Raw genomic sequence first — 23,527 nt, 5'->3', positions numbered from 1 at the left:
TCACATTTTCCTTCCTTTTGGTGGGCTTACATCTATTGCTTTAATATTTTTCCCTTTCTTCTTATAGAGCAAACAAAGATTTAGGAAAACTGGATTACTTATAAACGGTGGGATTATTTTATTTGTACTCAAATGGGACTGGACACCCTAATAATTCATATCCTCATAGCAAAAGCTGATTTCACTTTAAGGACCAATAGCCTGTAAGAAAGAGTTCATAAAACAGCCATTTTGAAATTACAGACTAGACAATGGTAAAACAGTGATCGAGAACCAAATTGTTTCTGTTTTGAGATCTTTGTTCGTAAACACCCCCCTCCCACAAAAAGTATGCACTGACCTCTCAATAAATTATTTTACATACAAGTGTTCTAAAAGGATATTATAAAGTTACCTGGAAACAAATTTTAAAAGGGAACAGAGTAAATTAAATTTGAAAAGAAAATTAAGATATCTCCATAGTAAAATATCAAGGTGACTGCTCCATTGATTCCTGACATGTACACACCAGCTCTGCAGAGTCTGTTCAATGACATGCAATTGAACACATTTAGTGGAGCTGCAGTCAAAAGAGAGGAGACTGAGAAAAAGCTACTAACAGATGAAAAACGATGGTAAAGAATGTAAAAAATAATTTTAAAAAACCCTTAGTTTCTCATTACCATATTCCCTTTCAGAATGATTTTATTTCTTATAGTTTAGTGCTGGCCTATTGCTATTACAAAGTAAATTTACAATACCACAACGTTATGTCAACTGAATAGCATTGTACTTTGGCAAGCCAATACTGCATTGATATCTCGATACCAAATTCACATAAAAAAAAAAAAGTTAAGTATTAAAAGTTGAAACTGTGTTTCACTAACAGATTTATTTGGGCATAAGCTTTTGTGGGTAAAAAACAAAATCACTTCTTCTGATGCATGGCAGTGCATGGAAGTGGTTTTTTACCCACAAAAGCTTATGCCCAAATAAATCTGTTAGTCTTTAAGGTGCCCCGACGGACAAAAGTTTTACCGACAAAAGTGCTAGGGCCGACATAGCCTTAAGCACGAGTCTAGACATTGCTAGGTCAACAAAAGCTTTTGCCTCTTAGAGAGGCAGATTTACTACAGCAACAGAACAACCCTTTCCATAGCTGTAGTAAGTGTCTACACTAAAGTGGTGCATCTGTAGCGTTTCTAGCGTAGACATACCCTAAACCACTGCAAACTTCTGTGAGAACACTTTCATTGTGGTTTAAGAGGAGCTTGCTTCAGTTTAAACTTAAACCAATTCCTAATCAATCTCAAGTGAACCAAAATATGCCTATCTTGAACTGAAGTGTCCACATATCCATTTGCACTGGTTTAGCTAGATTAATTTTAAAACCACACCATTAAACAAACAGGTGAAACATTCACTTGTAGACCAGCCCTTGCACTGGTCATGCAGCATTAAATTTTGTCTCTTTATACACACACTGGTATTAAAATATACATTTTTTTCTGAACCTGAAAGCTTTTATTCCCCCCCTTTTAAATCTATAATTATTTGCTGCTGAAACGTATGTAATGGACTACATAATAAATACTGTGTTGGTATGTTTATTTTAACTAGTTATAACATGGTAGTGCCCAAATCAGGATACAGCCCCCACTGTGCTAAAAATGAAAAAACACAGGCTAACTTAGTCCTAATTCAAAGAGTTTACAATCTAAAAACAGACAAGACAGACAGCCATGTAAAATGTTAGAGGCAAACTTCTCAGTTAGCTTTAAAAAAAAACAAAAACAAAAAACCTTTAGGCCAAGAAATCATTCTCCCACTACTTATCACACATGCACACTTTCCCTCTCTTCTAGAGCACTAATCAACTTGTTCTATTTTGCTGATCTAATGTGCCCTTCATCATCATCCTGCCCAACTACAGCAGTCAAGAAGATTATGGAAAAAAAAGCAAAAAACAGTTAAATGGTGCCTTTAAGAGAAATATCTAAAGGCCTTTATGTCAGTCCCTGTCCACAGTGGCTCCTGCTCATTTCTCCCCAGTAGAGGTAAGGTGAAAGCCTGCTTTAAGCAACAGCTTTCAAGACAAGGGCTGGTTGAAAAAAGGTGATCCATTTCCATGACAATATTTGCATTTTTTTAGGAAAAGTTTAGTTTAGAAGCAGGACAAAATACAAGAAATGGGGGGGGGGGGGGTTTAAAGAAAAAAATCCATTTCTGGAAAACCAAGAGGGAATTTTTTGGCATCTTGGCTGCACTCAAGAAATGCTCTTGTCAATTTCAAGAGCCTTCCACCCCAGCTGTTAGAGAGGCAGAGAGCCTAGGGAACTCTGACTTCCCACCAACCCTCCAGGAGCCAGACAGACACTGCCTGTCCCCGGGAGCTGGGGAAAAATAGAAGGGTGGCAGGGAGGTAGCATGCATGGGGGCTGTGCCTCTCCAGCCTCCAGAGCTGCCGAAGGAGAAGGGAGGCCTACAGTGCAGGGAAACCTGCCAGCATTTTGACTGAAGTTTTGTGGAATCTTTAACAGATTCAGCAAAAGGTTTTATCAGAAAATTTCCAACCAGCTCTACTCAGGTCGATTCCTGGCTTCCACTACCCTACACAGATTCATTCACCTCATCACATACAACCAAACACTTCATAACACCAAATAACTCAGTCCTTCCAATTCTATTCACATGCTAATCTTCCCCTACGCAAACTTGTCTGTCCTTAATAAAAAACTCAGCAATTACCAAATATAATATTCCTTCAGATCCTACTGTTTTTTAAATCTATACTATGCATTTCTATTCACACATATTAACAGCTTTGCTTCCAACACTGTATTTTAGTTAACCAAATGTGAAACAAAAGGGGAGGTAGGGGGAGAGAGAGAGAGAGAGAGAGAGAGAGAGAGAGAGAGAGAGAGAGAGATCTGGTTTATAAATTAGAGCTGGTTGGAAAAATTCCAACAAAACTCTGTCTAAACTTGCTGACTCGATTAAAATCAAATGTTTTACAGAAAGTTTGATTCTGACAAATTTCCGATGGAAACCTATTGTCCAGCCAGGTTTTGAAACTGAACTGTTTCCTAGCAGGTCACACACCCAGCTGTCCTGCAGCATGTCTGGTGGGCTGCTGGGGATCTGGGCTTCAAGGGTCTGCCACTCTGGGTCAGCCTACCATGTGGACTGCCTCAGAGTCAAGAACCCCAAGACTTTCAGGCCAACGGGTAACCCAAGCTGCCTGACTCCCAAGAATCTGGCGCTGGAGAAGGTAACTATTGACATGACAATAAGAGTCTGGTCAGTTTCACTGCTGCTATTCAGTGATGGGCAGCAGTGAAACTAACAAGAATCACAATAATTTCAGTCAACAGCTTCCAGGGTCCCTGACTCCCTGCAAACCACAAGGTAGGCAGCTGGGGATCCTAGGAGTGTTTCCAAAATGAAATATACCACATTTCAGTGTTTCTAAAAAGAAATATTGTAAGATTTCAGTTCCATTAATATTTCAATTTTTTTTTTTTAACTTTTGTTAGGATTCTAGATTAAGTTTTTCTGAAAACTCAAAAATTTTTGCAGAACTGAAATCTGGTTTCCCAGCCAGCTCTGCTTATAATGGGAAGTAAGCTACAAAACTCAAACTACAGAGGAATGACTCACCTCTAAAATATGTTGACTTAAGAAGAACAGCTAATGTGACTATATGGAGAATGCTGAAGAAGCCAGAATATAAAGTAGAGTAAGTTGGTATGCAATACTAGTAGCTGAAAGCCCATGCTATCACATGGGTATAATTCATAAAGGCACGTAATTCATAAGAGCCAGAAATGGCTGATGCAATCCAGTTTTTAAGTTAACAGACGATGAATTCCAGTGATGATTGAATCTGGTGATATTCTAAACAATGGTTTTCAACCTGTGATCAAGGGATCCCCGGGGGTCCGCGAACTATGTCTAAAGGGTCCGCGAAAGGTTGTCGTTACCATAAAACAGTGGTTTTCAACCTGTGGGCTGCGGACCCCTAGGGGTCTGCAAACTATGTATAAGATTTCCAAAGGGGTCCACACCTCCATTTCAAATGTTTTAGGGGTTTACAAATGAAAAAAAGGTTGAAAAACACTGTTCTAAACTAAAGAAACCTCTCTTCCACACTTGTAGCTGTTTCCATCGCTTCACACGGACTCAGACATTTTAGGCTTCAGAGTGACACACAGTGACATTTCTGGAGTCTCATTATATAGATATGTACATGGAAATCTACATTAACATTAAACATTAAACTCTTAACTATGGTTGTCACAACACCTTTATTCAGCCTCACTGTGCCTTACTGAAGTGGGAAACCAAGATTATCTCGAGGAGCTCAGTATCTTTTATATGAAACTCCCTGTGTTCACCCAATCTGAAAGCAATTTCCATTTCTTCCATGGAGTATATCAAGAAACTGAATAATTCCTTTATATTTAAATTATATTAGAAACAGTTGCACAGTGATTAGGAAGAATACTAACAAGGTTAGATAAGGTATTTCTGGACCCAGTGAGTATGTCTACACTGCATCTGGAAGCGAGCATTACAGCCTGGGATCCACAGACTTATGCTGGCACTAGAGCACTAAAGCTGTGTGGATAGTGCTTCAATGTTGTGTCTCAGGCTGAACCTCAGGCTCTGAAGCCTACACCTCTTCCCCACAACCGCAACATTTACACAGGTATTTTTAGTGCACTGGTGCGAGCCCCACTACAAGTACTGCAGACATATCCAGAAGGTTTCTGTTTCGTGCAGCTGCCCAGGATGGTCTTGAAAAGAGAAAAATTATCTCTCTTCAAAAAGAATAAGCCTCCATCCAAACAACCAAAGGTCATAGTTTGAACAAATAGTATTGAGTTAATTACATTTTGATCATCATATAATTCATGTTACTTACCCTGCTGAATCCAAGTTTCCATGGCTCTTTTTTTAACATCTCATCTAATTTTGGTAGTATCTCATCTTCAGGAGAAACTTTTTCATCACTTTTGCTGTTCTGTTTGGTCACTTTATGCCAGCTCACCCCCTCTATAATATTGCAAAAATGACGTGGTAGAAGTCTTGGCAGGAACTCCATTATCACTGGGAAACTCAAAGCTACCAAAACAGTCTTTCCTGTAACTATATATTCATCACAAACCAAGAAAGTATTTATTAAAATACAAAAAGTGTTTGTAGAAGGCAATTTGATTACTTAGCTTAGCAGGCTTTATTCCAAAAAACTTAAATAGAACTGGTTCTTTAGTTTTCTGTCTGAAAAAGCTTTTATATACTATTGATACGAGTAAGATTACTTAAATAGATTAAAAAATATTTTTCCACTTTGATTAAATTGTGTATTTGACAGAATTTTGTATATAGTCAGTTTCACATTAATAGTCAAGTCTATCTCCCCTGATGTGTGCGCAACATATAAAAACCTGGTAACCTGAAACATCACCCATCTTTCAGTTCAATCAAATGTCAAGTTAAGCAGAACTGCCAGCACTTTTGAGTGAAATGGAAGTTAACTCTTAACAGATCTTCATTTAAGTGAGTTCCACTATTACTTTTTTTCTCCAACTGATTCCTGTTCCATCTATATGGTATAAGGCCCAGGTCATGCAAAGACTTGCATACATGCTTAACTACAAGCATGTGAGTAGTCCCCTTTATGTGCTCAGGAAAAAATCTTTGCGGGATCAATACTCATTTAAAAACACACTCTACCAGCACATTAGCATGGATAAAACATCTTAAAAGCATAACTCTGTTATTTTTATAATCCAATAATATATAAATTATACTTACATGATTGCATAATATAATAAAAAATATCAAAATTTTTCGTCTCAATAGATTTGTTCCCTTGCTGAAGATTTAATTTTGACTCTTGAAACTGATTAAGTTTTTTTTCAAGGTTTCTGAAGTTCAGATCAGATCTCTCAGGAAAACACTTAAAAAACTCCTCTCTGAAATTGTCAGGAACACAGCACTCTTTAAAAAAGAGTGAAAAAACTGCGTTTTGGTTTTCCCTTATATCGGTTCGTAGGAAGTATGACGGATATCCTTGCACAAAGTACTTTGAGTCCACCAATTTAACTTTAACATTAACTTTCCACCAAGGGCCAACCAATGGAAAACATCCAACCACTTCATACGTCTTTTGAGATCTTTCATCCTGTATTATAACTGAAATTTAAAAAAAAAAAAAAATCAGTATAATATTGTTTAAAACTTTATTGCATTTTGCATAACAAATTCACTAAGTCAAAGCAAACAAACCAAAAAATTTAATTTTTTTCAGGTGTAATTTAGTTATAATAATCTTAGGTATTGCTTTTAACAGTAGTAAGTTAAAACAAAAACAAAAAACATCTCAGACATAAGCATGATTTTTAAATTGATTAATTGATTATGTTCCTGTAGGTGGCTGAAGTCAACAATACATCAAATAATTTTCTGGTATTAATTATTTGTATGAGCAGTTAAAGCTGCTTACTAATGGTCAGATTTTGCACTATTTAAAACAATTACAGTTTTATGTTATTGGTGATATGCTTACAACTAGTTTTAACTTCATTATTTCAAAAAATGACAATATCTTGTCCAAAATAATTGAGTTCTTGGACATTTTGATTGCATTAAAGGACACGCAACCCCTTGCCTATATTATAGCTGTATACAATGATAAGCTCTGTTATTAGTTTATGGTAGTACTTTCCAAACATTCAAAGCAGAGACAGTCCCAGCTCTGAGAAGCTCACAATCTAAGGACAGACAGAGAAGTCGAAAGAGATCAGAGAAAGCTTAACTCTACTGTTTTCATGTTTTATTTTTGTTACAAAAGTGACAAGAATTAATTGATAATCTCACTAATGAAGTGAGAACAAAGTGTGTAATAAAAGTACAATCGTAACTGGATTTGAACACATTATCTTTGAAATACACATCAGGCACACTCCATATAGCCAGTAAACTACACACTTTTTTATTCCAATTGAAACAATAAGAACTTTAAAAATATAATACAGTAGAAACTAAATTATTCTAAAGTCTCAGTGAAAACCCCAAACCTTTGGATAATCTGGTTTGGAAAAATCAAGAAGCAAGCTCGGCAGACTCAGCCAATAGTCAGGTATTAGACATTCCCACCCAGAGAGTATGTTTATCCTATAGAGACTATACTGGCATAGCTATGTTGCCTTAGCTATACCAGCATAACCCCATAGAGTAGGCATAGGTAACACTGAAAGGTTTTTCCACTGGAGTAGGAACACCATCTTCCCAAGTGATGGTAGCTACATTGACAGAAGCATTCTTTCATTGACATAGCTGTGTCTGCACTGGGGGTGAGTCAGCATAGCTACATTGGTCAGGGATGTGGTTATCAAACCCCTGACCAACGTAGCTATGTTGACCCAACTTTTAAACGTACACCATGCCAGAGTGACTAGCTAGCAGCTCAGCAGAATTTCAGGGTGCAACAGAAGTATAAACATAGAGCAGTATAAACAAGTCATTGTCTGTATGAAATTTTAATTTGTACTGACTTCCAGGGTGGATAAAAATCAATTTTTTTCTTATTTAAATCGGGTTTTTTGATAAAATGCTTTTTGAGGAAAATAACCTATCTAAAGATAGTTTTAATTAAGATCCATGGTGAGACATCTTTGAGCTATAATGTAACAGGGATTATAAATTCTAATTCTATAGTATGAGACAATATATTCATGTAATGTTTAAGAAAAATTTTGTAAGTGAGTTCCAATAGTTCATGGATTAGGGACCCAATCTTATGGGGTTCCAGGGGCTTCTGTATAGATTATTTAGGTTAATCTTTCTATCTACCCAATGGGACTCAATGCTAAGTCTAGAAGATACCATCAGAGATGCCTAGTTTTGCAGTTCTCAAACTGTGGATTTGTGTCTCCAGAGATAACATGCTTGTTAACAGCAAAAATGTTTTTAAATAAATAAATATATTGAGGTGAGAAATAACAGACCTCAACCCTATTGTCCCTCTGCAAATTTGTGTACACAGAGTCAGTTCCTTACCTCTCTCTAAAAGTGCAAAATTTCAAAAAATTCAATGAATAGAAGATTGTTGGGGGCGGAACAGATCTGGACAAGGAGAAGAAGTCTGGAGATAAATGTGAGACGGGAGGGAACAGGCAGCAGAAACAAAAGTGAAACTGTTTGAGCAGCATATTCCAGAAGTCTTGAGGTCTTTCTGAGGGTAGCCTTCATTGATTTGAGATCTACCATACCATTCTCTCACTAGAAGGGAAAACCTATAATGGCAGCAGGCCATAAGAGAGACCCAGTTTGGGTCTCATCTATCTCTGAGTTTTGAAGAATATGTATTAAGGTTATAACAACCAACAAGAATGCACTTTTATATAGAAATCTATGATTAAATCGAGTCTTCCTGACTAGTGATTTAAATTTGATTTAAATCAGGTGTCTCAAACAGGTGGCCCGCGGAGTTATTTCCTGCGGCCTGCAATAGCTCCCCCTCATCTCCCGCCTCCGCCCCCGCACTGCATCCCCGCTCCTCCGCCTACCTCCCAGCGCTTCCCGCCGCTAAACATCTGTTTGGCGGCACTTAGGACTTTCCAGGAGGGAGGGGGGAGGAGCAGGGCTGTGGTGCACTCGGGAGGAGGCGGAGAAGAGGCGGGGCCGGGATTTGGGGAAGGGGTTTGAATAGGGGCAGGGACTTCGGGCAAGAGGTTGGAATGGGGGCGGGGCCTCATGGAAGGGGTGGAGTGGGGGCGGAGCCAGGGGCGGGGGCTTTTGTATCTTTGTTTGAAAAGGTGTCAGTGATGCAGCCCTCAGGCCAATATACTAGTCCTCATGTAGCCCTCGTGATGATTTGAGTTTGAGATCCCTGATTTAAATCAAATCCACCCTGCTGACTTCATTAGTACTTTTTACATAGCCTGTTGTAAAACTAGGCAAATAGCTAGATGAGTTGATGTACCCCCTGGAAGACCTCTGCATACCCGGGTTGAGAATCACTGGACTAGATGACCTCTGGAGGTCCTTTCAGTCCTACGATTCTATGATTGACACAGTTTACCACCTTTAAAACTGTGATGGGCTAATATGATTTTAAAGGTGTTAAACAATATCTATATTAGGTGTTAAGTGGGTTTCAAAAGTTAGCTAATGCAAGTTTTAAAAATATCTTTTTCCTATACAGTACTGTAAGGATTTGCTTAGAAGCCACAGGCGCGTGGGCAGGCCCCTGCAAAGGAGCCATGAGAAACCAGCGCCAGGGCAGCCTTGGGGGAGGGAGGCAGGGATTTCCCTACACCTTCCCCCCCAGTGGGGGTGTATACCCTCCCTGGATTTCCCCAACACCCCCCTCCCCCAGTGGTCAACTAGTTACATGCAGTGTTGCCAATTTAGTCTTTGGTTGGAAATTTGAATTGAAATTGAAACATTAATACACACTTTAGAAGCATATACAGTATATGATAAAATACTTCTACCTGAAAAAGTACAATAGGTTTGAAAACTATGAACAAAGGCCTGGTCTACACTAGCCTATTTCGGAATTAGCCGAGTTATTTCGGAAAAAAAATGATTCCGTCCACATGACCAAATGTTTTTTTTCGATTTAAAGGGCTCTTTAATTCGATTTCTGTACTCCACCTCGGCAAGTGGAGTAGCGCTTAAATCGAGATCGCAATCCCAGGTTAAAGGTATTGTGGACGCAATTCGACGTTATTGGTCTCCGGGAGCTATCCCAGGATGCTCCCTTGTGACCGCTCTGAGCTGACTCCGTCACCAGGCCACCTGGCCTGTATTAAGGGGCGCCCTTTGGGGCCCTAAGTCCTGCACTGAGGTGGTGTGTTAGGACGCTGCTGCCCATCAAGCGTTTGACCAGCTCCAGCGCCTGTCTCTGTCTGTGCTGATCAATGTGGGGTTTGCCCTTGACTTCAATAGGGGAAGGGGCAGGATTTCACCTTTCCTGGTTTCTGAGCAGTGCCTGTGACTTACCACACTACGTCTTATGGTGCCAGGTCTCCCAACAATAACCTTTGTCCTCGATTTTTCATAGGGATATATCCTGGATGGCCTTGAAAACCAGGTGATTCCCTTACGAGTGCTAATGCCAAGCACTCAAAAAATCATAAGGCAAGCCCCCAAATATCCCGAGATTGGCTTAAAAATCATGAGATTCTAAAATATAATACAATTGGGGTTCTTTTTATTTGCCTTCTGGTTTTTGAGCTTTTAGAGTTCCTGTTTTCCAGCTTTGCCCCTCTCCCATGAGGGCTAGTATCTTGTATTTGTTGTTGTTAATGATACCTGAGATTCTCACATACTCACAGGCCTCTACGAGGTGAGGCTCTAAAAAGAATAATAAATGTCGCTAGATCAGTGCTTAATTCACAATGAAAGGTGCCAGGTCTCAAGCAATTTTTTTACTTTCATAACTGACGCAGCAAGCCCAAAGGTACCAAGGCTATGAATTGCCAAGCCTACAGGTGCTGGGACTCGGCCTTGGCAAACCCTTGCACAAATTAAGCAGAGGGAGGGAGAGAGAGAGTGAGCGAGTACACAGCTTAAATTGGTTAAAAACCCTAACTTTCAGTACTCAGTGTTTCAAAAATGTTAGACTGCCAACCTGTGTCATAGAGAGGTCTTTGGTTTAAAAAAACAACCACCCATGAATAAAGCTACTTTAAGGGAAATTACTGCTTTGTCCAACCCCGAAGAGCTATGAGATCTTTGCTCACCAATTCTCATAAAACTTGTATTTGTCATTCCTTTTTGGTGACTTTAGTATTACGATCTATTATAAATAAAGTGCATTTCATTGATTGATTTTAAAATGAAATTAGTAACTGGAAAAAATGGCCAGTATTTTTTTTAAACCTGTGATAATTATAAACTACTGTATTCTGTCATTTACTTTCTAGAATCCTAAGTATATCTAAGTATAATCTAAAGTTCTCCTGCGAAATGCCAGCTGTGCAAACCCTTCCGTGGCTGGATCATTCTTGTGTTTTTATTTTAAGTACAAAATAAATATGTATAACAAATTTAAAAGTATGTAATTAGTAATTTGATATGTCGGGTGGTGCCTTTTTTTATGTGTTCGCTCCCCCTGATGTTAGAACCTGGCTACGCCACTGGTCTCACCCCTCATCAGTCTTCACTCCCCCCCCTCCCCCCCATCCATATTTTTGAACCACCACCACCCATTTCAAGTCCTGGGGAAAACACTGGGCTGAGGGAAAAGGAAGATGCCCCAGCGCTGGCACTGAGGAAGAGCAGGAAGTTGGGTAAATGCGTCACTGAAATGCACAGCAAAACCCTCCCTGCCAGCCCCCCCGAGGCACTGCCTGACACTCGAGCCCATGAGGGACCAGCTAGGGGGTGAAGGGACGAGACGGGCCGTGTCCCCCCTCCCCGTGGGCAGGAGGGAGGCGGGCTCGCGGGGAGGGGTCTCCCTGCCCTGGCGCGCCGCTCCTCACCCTTTCGGCGCGCGGGCAGGGAAGCCCGGAGCACCCGCCCGCTGCTGCACAGCTCGGAGGCGTCCAAGAAGAGCGAGTCGGGATCGGGGTGCGGGTCGTCCTGCTCCTCCTCTACCTCCGCCTCCCTGCCCTTCGCCGGCAGCAGCACCCCCCACAGCTCGCTCACGGGCCGCGTCCTCCCGCGGGCCTGGGCCATGTTTCCTCGCTGGGCCCGGCCGAAGGGGGCGGACGGTTCCTCCCCGCAGCGCCGCCGCCGCCTCCTGGGCGGGCCCAGCCAGCCGGCACTGAGGGACCGCGCGTCCCGCCGCTGAACCCCGTCCCCGCTTCTCCAGTAGCCCAGGCCCTTCCGCCTCTTTCAGCCCCGGGCCCCGCCAGCCACTCCCCTCCGCGGGGTGGGGGCCAGGGCTCAGTCGGTGTCCCCGTCCCGTGGTATTGCCCGCCTTAGGGGCGCAGCTATGTACTGGCTGCGCTTCCCCGGCCGACCTGGGCGCCGCACCCGCCACTGAACTGCATGCCTGGCGGGGTCTGGCTTTCCTTGCTCTTTACCCAACAACAGCAGCAGCAGCAGCTGTAGTGTGAGGAGGAAACCAGGCTGGGAGGCGAGTAGCCTGTTACTAGAGCTCGCAGCCAAGGCCTAGCCACGCTGTTGGGGCTGCTCTGTAAAACTGCAGCACCACCGCACAAGCTATTTAAAGCTTTGCTGTAGTCTGTTGGGCCCAGGCTATTGGAGAGCAATAAGGTGGGTGAGCGAATATCTTTTATTGGACCAGCTCCTGTTGAGGAGAGACATAGGTGACTAGTAACTGCTTATAATAAAGTTATGGTGGTATTGCATTGCCCCATACATGGTGCTTGCAGCAGGGCCCAAATTTAGCTCTAACAGACCTTACAGGGACACTGTGAAACTGACTATACACAGAGTGCCATCAATACATAAAACTGAAGAAACTGAAAAAAAGTAGAGGAGACTCTTCCTCCCCCTCCACCCCCACTAATCTCTTGGGTTTTTGTAATCCTACTTGTTAGCTTGTACAACATTTTCAGACAGAAATGTGTTTTTTCAAGTAGACATTGTGCCTTTAGCTGTGATCCTACATTTCTGCCCACCTGGAAAGGAATGCAGGATTCCTAGCCCCGTAGGGAATTCCAGACTGACTGTCACAACCCTGGGGTAAAAGCAGGACTTGGATGGTGGCCATCTTAATAAAAAGTGTAAGCACTTTTGCAACCCTGCTTTCAGGAAATATTACTCTACAGCCAACCTTAGATCTTTCGTATATACTGGAAACTTGACAAATCATTATCGATCAAGCAGTTTGTGCTCCAGAAAGACCCCAGGAGAAAGTATGTTTCCAGAATCGCTGCAAGTGGTCTGGTCCATTCACAAGCAGGGGACACAAAAGTAATTTATTCCTGTCTCTCCCTATTTGGGAAATTGTGTTCTCCCTCAGATATAGAAATACCTAAAAAGAACATCTGGTGGGAAAATGTCTGCAGAGATACTCCCTGCTGTTAGTAGGAGGAGGAATTTGTATGGTTTATTTTTAAGTTGGAACAATTACCACATATTTGTACACCTATAACAGATGCTTTGACAAGAGCAAAATAAAGCTGACAGGCATTCATGGAACACCACCCAGGACTGGAAAATTATTCTTTAGAGCTCCTGAGATCAAACAAGACACTGGGAGATCCTATTGAGCTCAGGTCTGAAGTAACTCTCATGTTCAGTCTATCCTCCTGTTAATTGGTAGGGATAGCTAGATGCACAAGAGAACTCGAGTGCACAGAACTGTTTTGTGTAGCATAAGGAAGCTCAATGGCTCTGTCATACACAGAACACAAGAGTGCATCAAACCATAATTAAATATTATAGGCCTATATTTCTTCATACTAGTAGGGTGAGTCTATAATGAGGTTGAGGACCCATACCTTAAAAGGCTCAAAGTGAGCAACGCACTTGAACTATATAGAAAGATGTAGCCTGCTGTTAACTATGAATGTCCCGTTAACACCTGAGTTTTTGACCTGTAATAAAAGGAATATTTCATTTGCAAAAAAAGTAAAAATAAACTGAATGATGAGGCAGCTGGTAACATACAATTAACTGAAGCACTGTAGTGCACTATTAGAAATCCACAAAATAAATGCATATTTACCCACCTTTTCTGACCCTGCCTCCAGTTTAACAAGATGAACAACAGATGCTGCTTAGTTTACTAAGATTTTAATTTTTTTTTATTTTGTTTTGCTTTATTTTTAATGTGTAAGTTGGTTAGAGAATTCATATTGAATAGGGTTAATTTAATGGCTATTATATATATATATATATAACTGAACACCCTCAATTTTAAATCTAGATGGACTCCAAAAATCTGTCATACTTGTTTCTAATAACAGGAACACAGAAATATAGGAATTGCCAAATTACCAGACTGGATTAGAATAGCAGTCAACCTCGTCCAGTATTCTGTCATCAACAGTGACCAGTACCAGATGCTTCAGAACAAAGTTCAAGAAACCCTGCAGTAGTTAGTTATAGTATAAGGTGCCCCAGGGAAAGTTTACTCCTATTCCCCAATAGTATAGATTATCTTATGCCCTGCAGCATGTTAAGGGTTTATATCCCTTCCAAAATTCCTCAGGGTATTTCTTTTAATGTATAATTACTATTATAACTTGGATATTCTTAGTATCCATAAATGTCTAATCATATTTGGACTCCTTCTCAGCTTCTGGCCTCAATGAAAATCGCAGTGAGTTCCACAAGCTACAGAGAGTCCTGTGGCACCTTTTTACAGATCCAGACTAACACGGCTACCCCCCTGATTCTTTCCACAAGCTAGTTTTCCATTGTATGAAAATATAATTCCCTTTACAAGATTTGAATTTGCCTTTCGATTTCATTTAATATCCCCTTGTTCCCACAGTGTGAGACAGGGTGAACAGAAGTTCCCACTCTACCTTCTCTGTACCAGCCATTGTTTTCTACACATTTATCAGGTCCTCTCTCATTCATCTTAGCTAGGATTTTCATAGGAGCCTCGGAAAGTTAGACCAGTGGTCCCCAACCTTTTTTGTCTGGCGGATGCCAGACAACGAGCCACGGAGGACCGTGGCAGTGGACGAGCATCTGCCAAAATGCCGCCGAGAAGCGGCATCATCCAGAGGTGTCGCCGCCGAAATGCTGCCGAAATTCGGCAGCATTTCGGTGGATGCTCGTCCGCTGGCCAGTACGTGGGCGCACTTAGACGCCCCCAGCACCACATTGGGGACCCCTGAGTTAGACACTTGAAATCCCATTGAAGTTCAATGGGAGTTGGGCACCTAACTCCTGGGGCTCTTCTGAAAATCCTAGCACATCTCTCTAGTAAACATGCCAGTCTTTTCAATATCTTTACATATCAGAACTTATCCATGCCTTGGATCAATCACAGCACCCATGCCCGAATTCCCTCTATTTCTGCTTTATTCTTATCCGATCCGATCTGCGCATAGTATTCCAGATGAGGGCATACCATTGATTTATACATTGGCATTATTTTACTCTCCATTTAGTCTCCATTCCATATGTATCCTAACATTTTGTTTGCTTTTTAACTCCTGTGCTGCACAGTGAGTGGAGGTCTTCCCTGAGCTGTCTGCAGTAATGTTCTGCTCTCTTTCCTGTTAATATAGAATGCACTTAGGTATATGACTAGATAAAATCACTTCATGAATTATGAAAAAAATCTTTGGTATAAAGCTTGGCTAAAATATGGGTGTTTAAATACATATTAGATCAAAATGTGATAGTGTACCTACTTTATACAATTTAACTGAGTTGTGGTAAGGGCACTTAAGTGTAGTTATGAACTAGCAGGCAAAGCAGCTACTTCTGTCAGGAGAAACCTTGCAATATTGCAGTTAAAGAGGAAGACAGCAGAGTCTTCTTCCTAGCTTCTGCTAAAGATTTTACTCCTCCATTAAGTGCAGTATTGGGTCCTCGGATTGAAACCATATTGTACAAACACTGCAAATAGTACTCACAAGTAATCAATGTACCAACATTAGCTGCATTCCACATCACTACTCTAATTGATTTCAATAAGACTACTTATGTAAATAATGTTGCACGTGTGTGGAAATGTTTGAAGGATTGGGCCCTAATCTACTAATTTAGGGAGTGCCACATTATCAGTCACAAAACTCTGGAACTGCTAACTTAATCAGCACTCATTCCTGAAGCATTTTCCAAAGTCTGACTTGATTCTCCCTTGCAAAACTCCACACACGCATGGTAAACACATTTTTGGGGGGAAACAAGCAAGTAAAATATTGCTTTTATTAAAATATTGTAAGTTCAGGTTAGTAGAATTTGTGCCTCTGCTGGTACATTTTCATAACAATTTAGCAAGCATGACTCAAATGCAAAATGTATTCATAGTCAAGGAAGAATGAGTAACTTGCACCAAGTTACCTTGATATCGCTCACATGTCAGTTACTCAGTTCCATACCCTTGCATGACAATTGCTGTTAAATGTTCTACAAGTGTTGGTTGCAGATTTTTTTTAAATGCCCAAAGAGCAATAATCGTTGCCTCAAAGAAGACAATAACCTCCAGACACACAGATCAAGACTTTTTCCCCCTTTAAATATGCTCCCGGTTAGGCGCCAAAATACATGACGCAATTTTTCAAAAATGAAACTGATGGGTGCTTTGAAAAACTGGGCCACTTACTTAGGAACCTCAATAAGGATTTAGGGCTCTGAACCTGTTCCTATTGAGATCAACGGCAATGGTATCCTTGAATTCAGTGATGCAAGATGATGCCCTATGTGCCTAACTTAAGCACCCATTCTTTAAAGTCTCATCCTTAATATTTTAATAAATACTTTGTCCTTCTATAGCACATTCTTCCAAAGTTTCACATACAAGTTCATCATCACATGCCCTTCTTAGCTAAGAATTATCCCCATTTTACAGATAAGGAAACTAAGGCAGAGAGAAATGAAGCGACTTGCATAAAGGAAGTCTGTGGCAAAATAATAATATTTAGGTCATATAAAGAGAAGCCAGTGTTTTAACCACAAGACCATCCTTCCCCTACTTTGAATTTCATATCAACATACAACAAACATTTGGAGGATGCACTGGAGTTTTAAGTGCTCACCAGCTACTAGTAGGCTGGCCCAGATCATATGAGAAGTTTGGTTTCCTTTCATGAAATATGAGTCTGATTCTGCACACATACAACATTTGGGACTCAGGCAAGGCCTTATTTAAAGTAAAATACCTGTTTCCTACCCTTATGGCTTTAAAGGAATCCTGTGCATTGCTAAAAGGACATCAGGGATTTCCATCTAGCTTACTGTGTGGCTGGAGGAACCCAGGCCAAGAAACCTCTCTCTCCCACAGAAATCCCCCATCCCCCATGGGTTTTGCCTCCCCCAAACACCCCGCCATCGCTAGCCCCTGGCCCTGCTGCTCCCCTGCACCCCTCCCCCCCACGCCCATCCAGTCTGGCCACATGCTGAGGGCTCCTTCCTTGCCCCATCCCTCCACCAGACTCCCAGCCCTGGCCTATGCTGCCTCCCCCATCACCCATGGCCCCATGATGATCATCCCCAGTGTCCCCGGCGGCCCCCCTTCCTCCCTGCTCCCCTTCCTCCCTCCCCTGAGCCCTCCCATTTTGCCCTGTCACTGCAAGAAAGAAGCACCCCTTCTTACTCACCAGCAGCAGCAGGCAGAGCGACTCCAGTGAGCTCAGACAGGCAGGCTACTCTCATCCAGGCACGTACCTGAGCACAGCTGGGCAGGACAGGACAGGGACAGCTTCCCCCTGCCCCCTCTGGAATGTGCCCCCCCCCAGGCATCTGGAGAGGGGCATGTGACCATTCATGCCCCTCCCTAGCGTCGCGCTTGGGAAGAGAGTCTAATAAAAGATATTCCCTCACCCACCTTGTCAAACTAAAGGGATATGACCAAAAACTTGGTCCATGCCAGGTAATGGGGGCAGTAACTGCATTTAGGTCACCCAGCATCACAAAATTATCCTGTGGAGTGACAATGTGTACTAGAGATTCCAATTGATCGTAGAAATGATCTTTGACTAAATCAGCAAATTCTTCTGTCAGCGGATAGACTAATATGACAGCAAGGTGACCATGCCAATGTTTAAGACATGCAATAAGTAGTTGAGAAGACCCTGGTATCTAAGTTATCAAGGAGGACTTGGCCTTGCCTCACAGTAGTAATGCTACCCCATGTAAGTGATTGGGACCACCAGAATAGATTCATAGATTCATAGATTCTAGGACTGGAAGGGACCTCGAGAGGTCATCGAGTCCAGTCCCCTGCCCTCATGGCAGGACCAAATACTGTCTAGACCATCCCTGATAGACATTTATCTAACCTACTCTTAAATATCTCCAGAGATGGAGATTCCACAACCTCCCTAGGCAATTTATTCCAGTATTTAACCACCCTGACAGTTAGGAACTTTTTCCTAATGTCCAACCTAAACCTCCCTTGCTGCAGTTTAAGCCCATTGCTTCTTGTTCTATCCTTAGAGGCTAAGGTGAACAAGTTTTCTCCCTCCTCCTTATGACACCCTTTTAGATACCTGAAAACTGCTATCATGTCCCCTCTCAGTCTTCTCTTTTCCAAACTAAACAAACCCAATTCTTTCAGCCTTCCTTCATAGGTCATGTTCTCAAGACCTTTAATCATTCTTGTTGCTCTTCTTTGGACCCTCTCCAATTTCTCCACATCTTTCTTGAAATGTGGTGCCCAGAACTGGACACAACACTCCAGTTGAGGCCTAACCAGCGCAGAGTAGAGCGGAAGAATGACTTCTCGTGTCTTGCTCACAACACACCTGTTAATACATCCCAGAATCATGTTTGCTTTTTTTGCAACAGCATCACACTGTTGACTCATATTTAGCTTGTGGTCCACTATAACCCCTAGATCCCTTTCTGCCGTACTCCTTCCTAGACAGTCTCTTCCCATTCTGTATGTGTGAAACTGATTTTTCCTTCCTAAGTGGAGCACTTTGCATTTGTCTTTGTTAAACTTCATCCTGTTTACCTCAGACCATTTCTCCAATTTGTCCAGATCATTTTGAATTATGACCCTGTCCTCCAAAGCAGTTGCAATCCCTCCCAGTTTGGTATCATCTGCAAACTTAATAAGCATACTTTCTATGCCAATATCTAAGTCGTTAATGAAGATATTGAACAGAGCTGGTCCCAAAACAGACCCTGCGGAACCCCACTTGTTATGCCTTTCCAGCAGGATTGGAAGTAATGAATCTCCCACCTTATGGCATCCGTGACCTATCAGCCTTGCTTCCCGTTAGGCCTGCAACTGATATGCCAAGATGGTCCATTTTGCATGAGACAGCGACCTGATGACCATGCCTGTAAAGAGTTGCAATATTCATGGTTGCAATTTTGATGGATTGGCGGAAATGCCAGCAATGATTGAATACATTGTCACAGTAACTTGCAGATGTGTCCAGGGGGACTTTAGCTTGAGCTCATCACAAGTGCACGGGGGGAAGATGACATCAGCAGGCCATTTGCAGCTGATAGTGGAGCAGTGGCTTTAACCCTGGTGCTCAGCACTAAGTTATTCATGTTGATCAAAAGCAAGAGCGAACAATTGTCCCAAAGAATACCTTGTCCCACTTCTTAGTGTATGCGCAACATGCCTCAGGTGGCAATTGACCAGGATTCATCACCAAATTTGGTCTGCTGATGGGATCATTAGGTTCCTCAGCTTGGGACGGTACTGATGGTGAGTACAAAGTGAACGCTGATCCATGTCTCCCCCCACCCCCCACCCTTGTCCCACTGGGATGAGACAGAGGTGCAGTAACACAACGCTTTTCCTGATCTACCAGTACTGGCTTCACACTATGTGACCCAAGTCACTGAGTCTTTCTTGGCGAATTCCTTCACATCGGGTAGCTGGGCACAGCTGCTGCCCTGCGTCTTCTCTGACTGTGTTAGCCATCATTTTCAGGGTTCTCGTTGGACCTGTCCACCTCGCATAATGCCCAAGGCGATATTTGAGGCCAGCCTTCATTGCTGATGGCATAGCTCCGATGAGCAATCCCCTACTTCAGATGTTACACTTCTCCAACCCCAAAGAGGTAGAGGTCGGACAATTTATATCATTGGTATGATCACTGTTATACAGTTGCAACAACTCTTACAAAGTATATCATGTAAGGTGTCAATGGAAAAGTTACAGTGTATCAAATATGATTATTCTGGTTAAATCCAAGTATCATCTTTGTATCTAAAGTTACAAATGTTGGCTATATACTTGTGTCTTATACATATGTTATATTCCTGGGTAATGCCCACCAGATAGGATTTACATCAAGGCTAGATAGGATTTACATCAAGGCTAGATAGGATTTACATCAAGGCCATCAACAAATCTATGTGTTAATGGCCCATTAAGGACACTTCACTCTAACAATGGGTCGTAGAAGAAACGTGTCCCGGTAGGTCTGCCTGTGGACGCCTCAGACCCCAAAGGGCCAATGGCCACCCCTTGTGAGTCACAAGCCATGTAAGGACATGTGATATGCTCATGTGAACCTGGACTCCATCTTGGCCCAGTAACTTTCCACAAAGAGGGACTATGGGCTTTGTTTGGGACAGTAAATTTCCATGCACATGGCATAGGCTATAAAAAGGCAACTGAGACATCTCCATTTTGTCTTCATTTCCTGCTTCATTTCTCTGGACTGGATTTCTAACAAGGAAGCTCTAACAAGGACTGATGACCCCCAATCTGTTTGGGTAATTCCAGAGAGACTTCTGCAAGCTAGCAGTTTATTCCATCACTGCTATGATCCTGATCTATGAACACTGAAAATCATTTGTATGTATCAAGTATCAGAGGGGAAGCCGTGTTAGTCTGGATCTGTAAAAAGCAACAAAGAGTCCTGTGGCACCTTATAGAATAACAAATGTATTGGAGCATACGAAGTGGGTATTCACCCACGAAAGCTTATGCTCCAATACATTTGTAAGGCCTGGTCTACACTAACCCCCCAATTCGAACTAAGGTACGCAACTTCAGCTACGTGAATAACGTAGCTGAAGTCGATGTACCTTAGTTCGAACTTACCGCGGTCCAGACGCGGCAGGCAGGCTCCCCCGTCGACTCCGCGTACTCCTCGCGCTGAGCAGGATTACCGGAGTCGACGGCGAGCACTTCTGGGTTCGATTTATCGCGTCCAGACAAGACGCGATAAATCGAACCCAGAAGTTCGATTGCCTGCCGCTGAACCAGCGCGTAAGTATAGACAAGCCCTTAGTCTATAACGGGGTTGGCAACCTTTCAGAAGTGGTGTGCCGAGTCTTCATTTATTCAGTCTAATTTAAGGTTTCGCGTGCCAGTAATACATTTTAACATTTTTAGAAGGTCTCTTTCTATAAGTCTATAATATTTAACTAAACTATTGTTGTATGTAAAGTAAATAAGGTTTTTAAAATGTTTAAGAAGCTTCATTTAAAATTAAATTAAAATGCAGAGCCCCCCGGACCAGTGGCCAGGACCCAGGCAGTGTGAGTGCCACTGAAAATCAGCTCGCGTGCCGCCTGTGGCACATGTGCCATAGGTTGCCTACCCCTGGTCTATAAGGTGCCACAGGACTCTTTGTTACTTGTATGTATATGATCTATTAACCATTTGTAACTCCCTTCTTTTCTTTTATTGTTAAACCTTAAGTTTTTAGTTACTAACGGTTGTCATTAGCATGATTATTGGGTAAGATGTGAGTTATATATTGACCTGGCTAAGTGGCTGATCTCTTGGAATTGGGAGGACCCTATGTCTGATTAAATTGTTTTTCAGAACCACTCATCATAAAGTCCAGTGTCTGGGTAGTGGGCCAAGGGCTGGAATACCTAGGGAAACTGCATTTTAGCTTCTTGTTGAGCAATGTGGTGATACAGAAGTTTACTTTTGTTATTGGTGTGGTGAGTCTGTCCTATTTCTCAGCAGCCTGTTCTGAATTTGGCATCCTCAGCTGGGACCCCCTGAGGCATGGTGACAACATCCAAGAATTGCATTGTACCTTTTTGCTGCAGTGTCAAACTGAGAGCTCACATTGAGTGGCTTGTCTATGATGACCCCTCAATCCCTTTCAGAGTCACTGTTTCCCAGGATACAGTTCTGCATTTTGTAGGTATGACCATAACTTTGTGTTTGGCTATATAAAACACAATTTATTTGAATCCAGTTTACCAAGTGATCCAGCTGGTTCTGTATGACTGCCCCATCCTCATCGTTATTTACCAGTACTGTACACCCATTTTTGGTGTCATCCTCAAATTTTATCAGCAGTGATTTTATATTTATTTCTGGTCACTGATGAAAAGTTGAATAGCATTGGGCCTGATACCGATCCCCATGGAACCCCTCTAAAAACACTCATATTCACTGATGATTCCCCACTGATAACTACTTTTTGAGATCAGTCAGTTAGCCAGTTCTTAATCCATTTAACATGTGCTTTATTGATATTCTGGAGTGCTAATTTTTTAATCAAAAGTGTGATGCCTCCCACGGGTACCAGGGTTGTGAGGCACCTCACCACCAGCTACCCTGTGAGGAAGCCTTGTCTGTGCCTGCCATGGATCAGCTCCCTGACTCCACCAGCCAGGGATAACAAAAGCATACCCCTGTTAGCCTACGCAGGCTCCGCTGTCCCTCTACTGCAGGGGTTCCCAAACTTGGTTCACAGCTTGTTCAGGGTAAGCCTCTGGCGGGCCGTGAGATGCTTTGTTTACCTGAGCGTCCACAGGTATGGCCGCTCGCAGCTCCCAGTGGCCACAGTTCGCCATTTCCAGATAGCTACCCATATTGCACTGCTCTCTGTGTTGATGAAAGAGCTGCGTGATGCGCTGGACCAACACAAGGAGCATAGTGTGGACATGCAACAGTGGTTTAATTATAGTACGTAGCGGTTGTCCATTGGCATAACTTGCATCGCCAAAACTCTGTAATGTAGACAAGTCCTAAAACAAAGACATCCCTTTGGGAATATGAGGAACAAAGAGAGACTCTATCTTTATCTTTTACCTTAGGAGACAAAGAAACCAAGCGATTTGATCTCTATGATGGGTTCTGACCATGCTGGCCAGTAAAAGCTGGAAACCAGCTGTGATTGAGAGAAAACAGCCTGAACAAAACCTGCATCTTGCTAGATTAAGTTTAAGACTTTTAGGTGTGTGTTTTCACTTTTATTTGCTTGTAGCCATCTCTGCCTTTCTCTCTTTTACTTGGTATCACTTCATCCATGGTCTTTTGTTAACAAACTTGTGTGGCTTTCATTATAAATCATCAGTGCTGTGTATGTTCAGTAAAGTAGGTGCTTCTAGAAAGCTGACAGGTTGGAGTATTTTACTGTCTCTGTAAAGGCAGCAAACCTAACACTTTGTCTGTGAAGGTCTAGTGAGAGGGACTGTTCCTGCAGTAGGCTGATTTTGGGGGAAATTTGGGGCTGGAAGGGTTCGAAGGGCAGTCTGCAAGGAGTAATCAGGTTGGGCAAAGCCACAGTAAGGTTTGTGGGCTGCTGGCAGGCTGCTGAGGTCAGAGCTTGGGACCAAAGCTGCACAGCACAAGAAACAAGACAGTGACCTAACCCCTTACTGGCCTGAGTGAACCCCAAAACATCACACACTGATACACAGGCTTTTGCTTGAAGGAACAGATTAAGGGGATCCAAACGGAATAGGTGATGATGCAGAGAATGCTGGAGTCTTTTGAGTGTCACTTTGTTGTATTAAATTATGTGTTTTTGTACATGTGCCTAGAACACGTGACAGGTGCATTTCATAAATATAAAGACAAAATATACTCATATACCAAATTCCATTTTGGCCCAAACTAAAGCCCGAGTAATGTAAAGGAATACCATGTGTATAAAAAGAAAGATTTAAATGAATTGGCCATTTTAAAAAGATGTTTGACTTAAAAGCAGACATAAAAGATATATATACATCTGTATTCGAAATAGTGGTTTCCTTGTTTTAT

At 42.1% G+C, this 23,527-nt stretch overlaps 1 protein-coding gene across 1 annotated transcript in view; it reads right to left on the bottom strand.

Moving 5' to 3' along the window:
• Positions 1 to 11,684, bottom strand: part of HELB (DNA helicase B) — a 31,010-nt gene extending 19,326 nt beyond the window's left edge. Inside the window, exons 1-3 of the mRNA XM_065404102.1 lie at positions 11,481 to 11,684; positions 5,800 to 6,180; positions 4,907 to 5,130 (exon numbers count right to left, since the gene is read on the bottom strand). Of these exons, the coding sequence (XP_065260174.1) occupies positions 4,907 to 5,130; positions 5,800 to 6,180; positions 11,481 to 11,676 (801 nt within the window). The 5' untranslated portion in view covers positions 11,677 to 11,684. The remainder of the gene's footprint in view (positions 1 to 4,906; positions 5,131 to 5,799; positions 6,181 to 11,480) is intronic.
• Between the last annotated feature and the right edge of the window lie 11,843 nt (positions 11,685 to 23,527).

This window comes from Emys orbicularis, chromosome 1, assembly GCF_028017835.1.
Source record: "Emys orbicularis isolate rEmyOrb1 chromosome 1, rEmyOrb1.hap1, whole genome shotgun sequence".
Taxonomy (NCBI): Eukaryota; Metazoa; Chordata; order Testudines; family Emydidae; genus Emys; species Emys orbicularis.
Note: the sequence above shows the minus strand (reverse complement) of the source record. Positions and strands in the feature narration are given on the sequence as shown.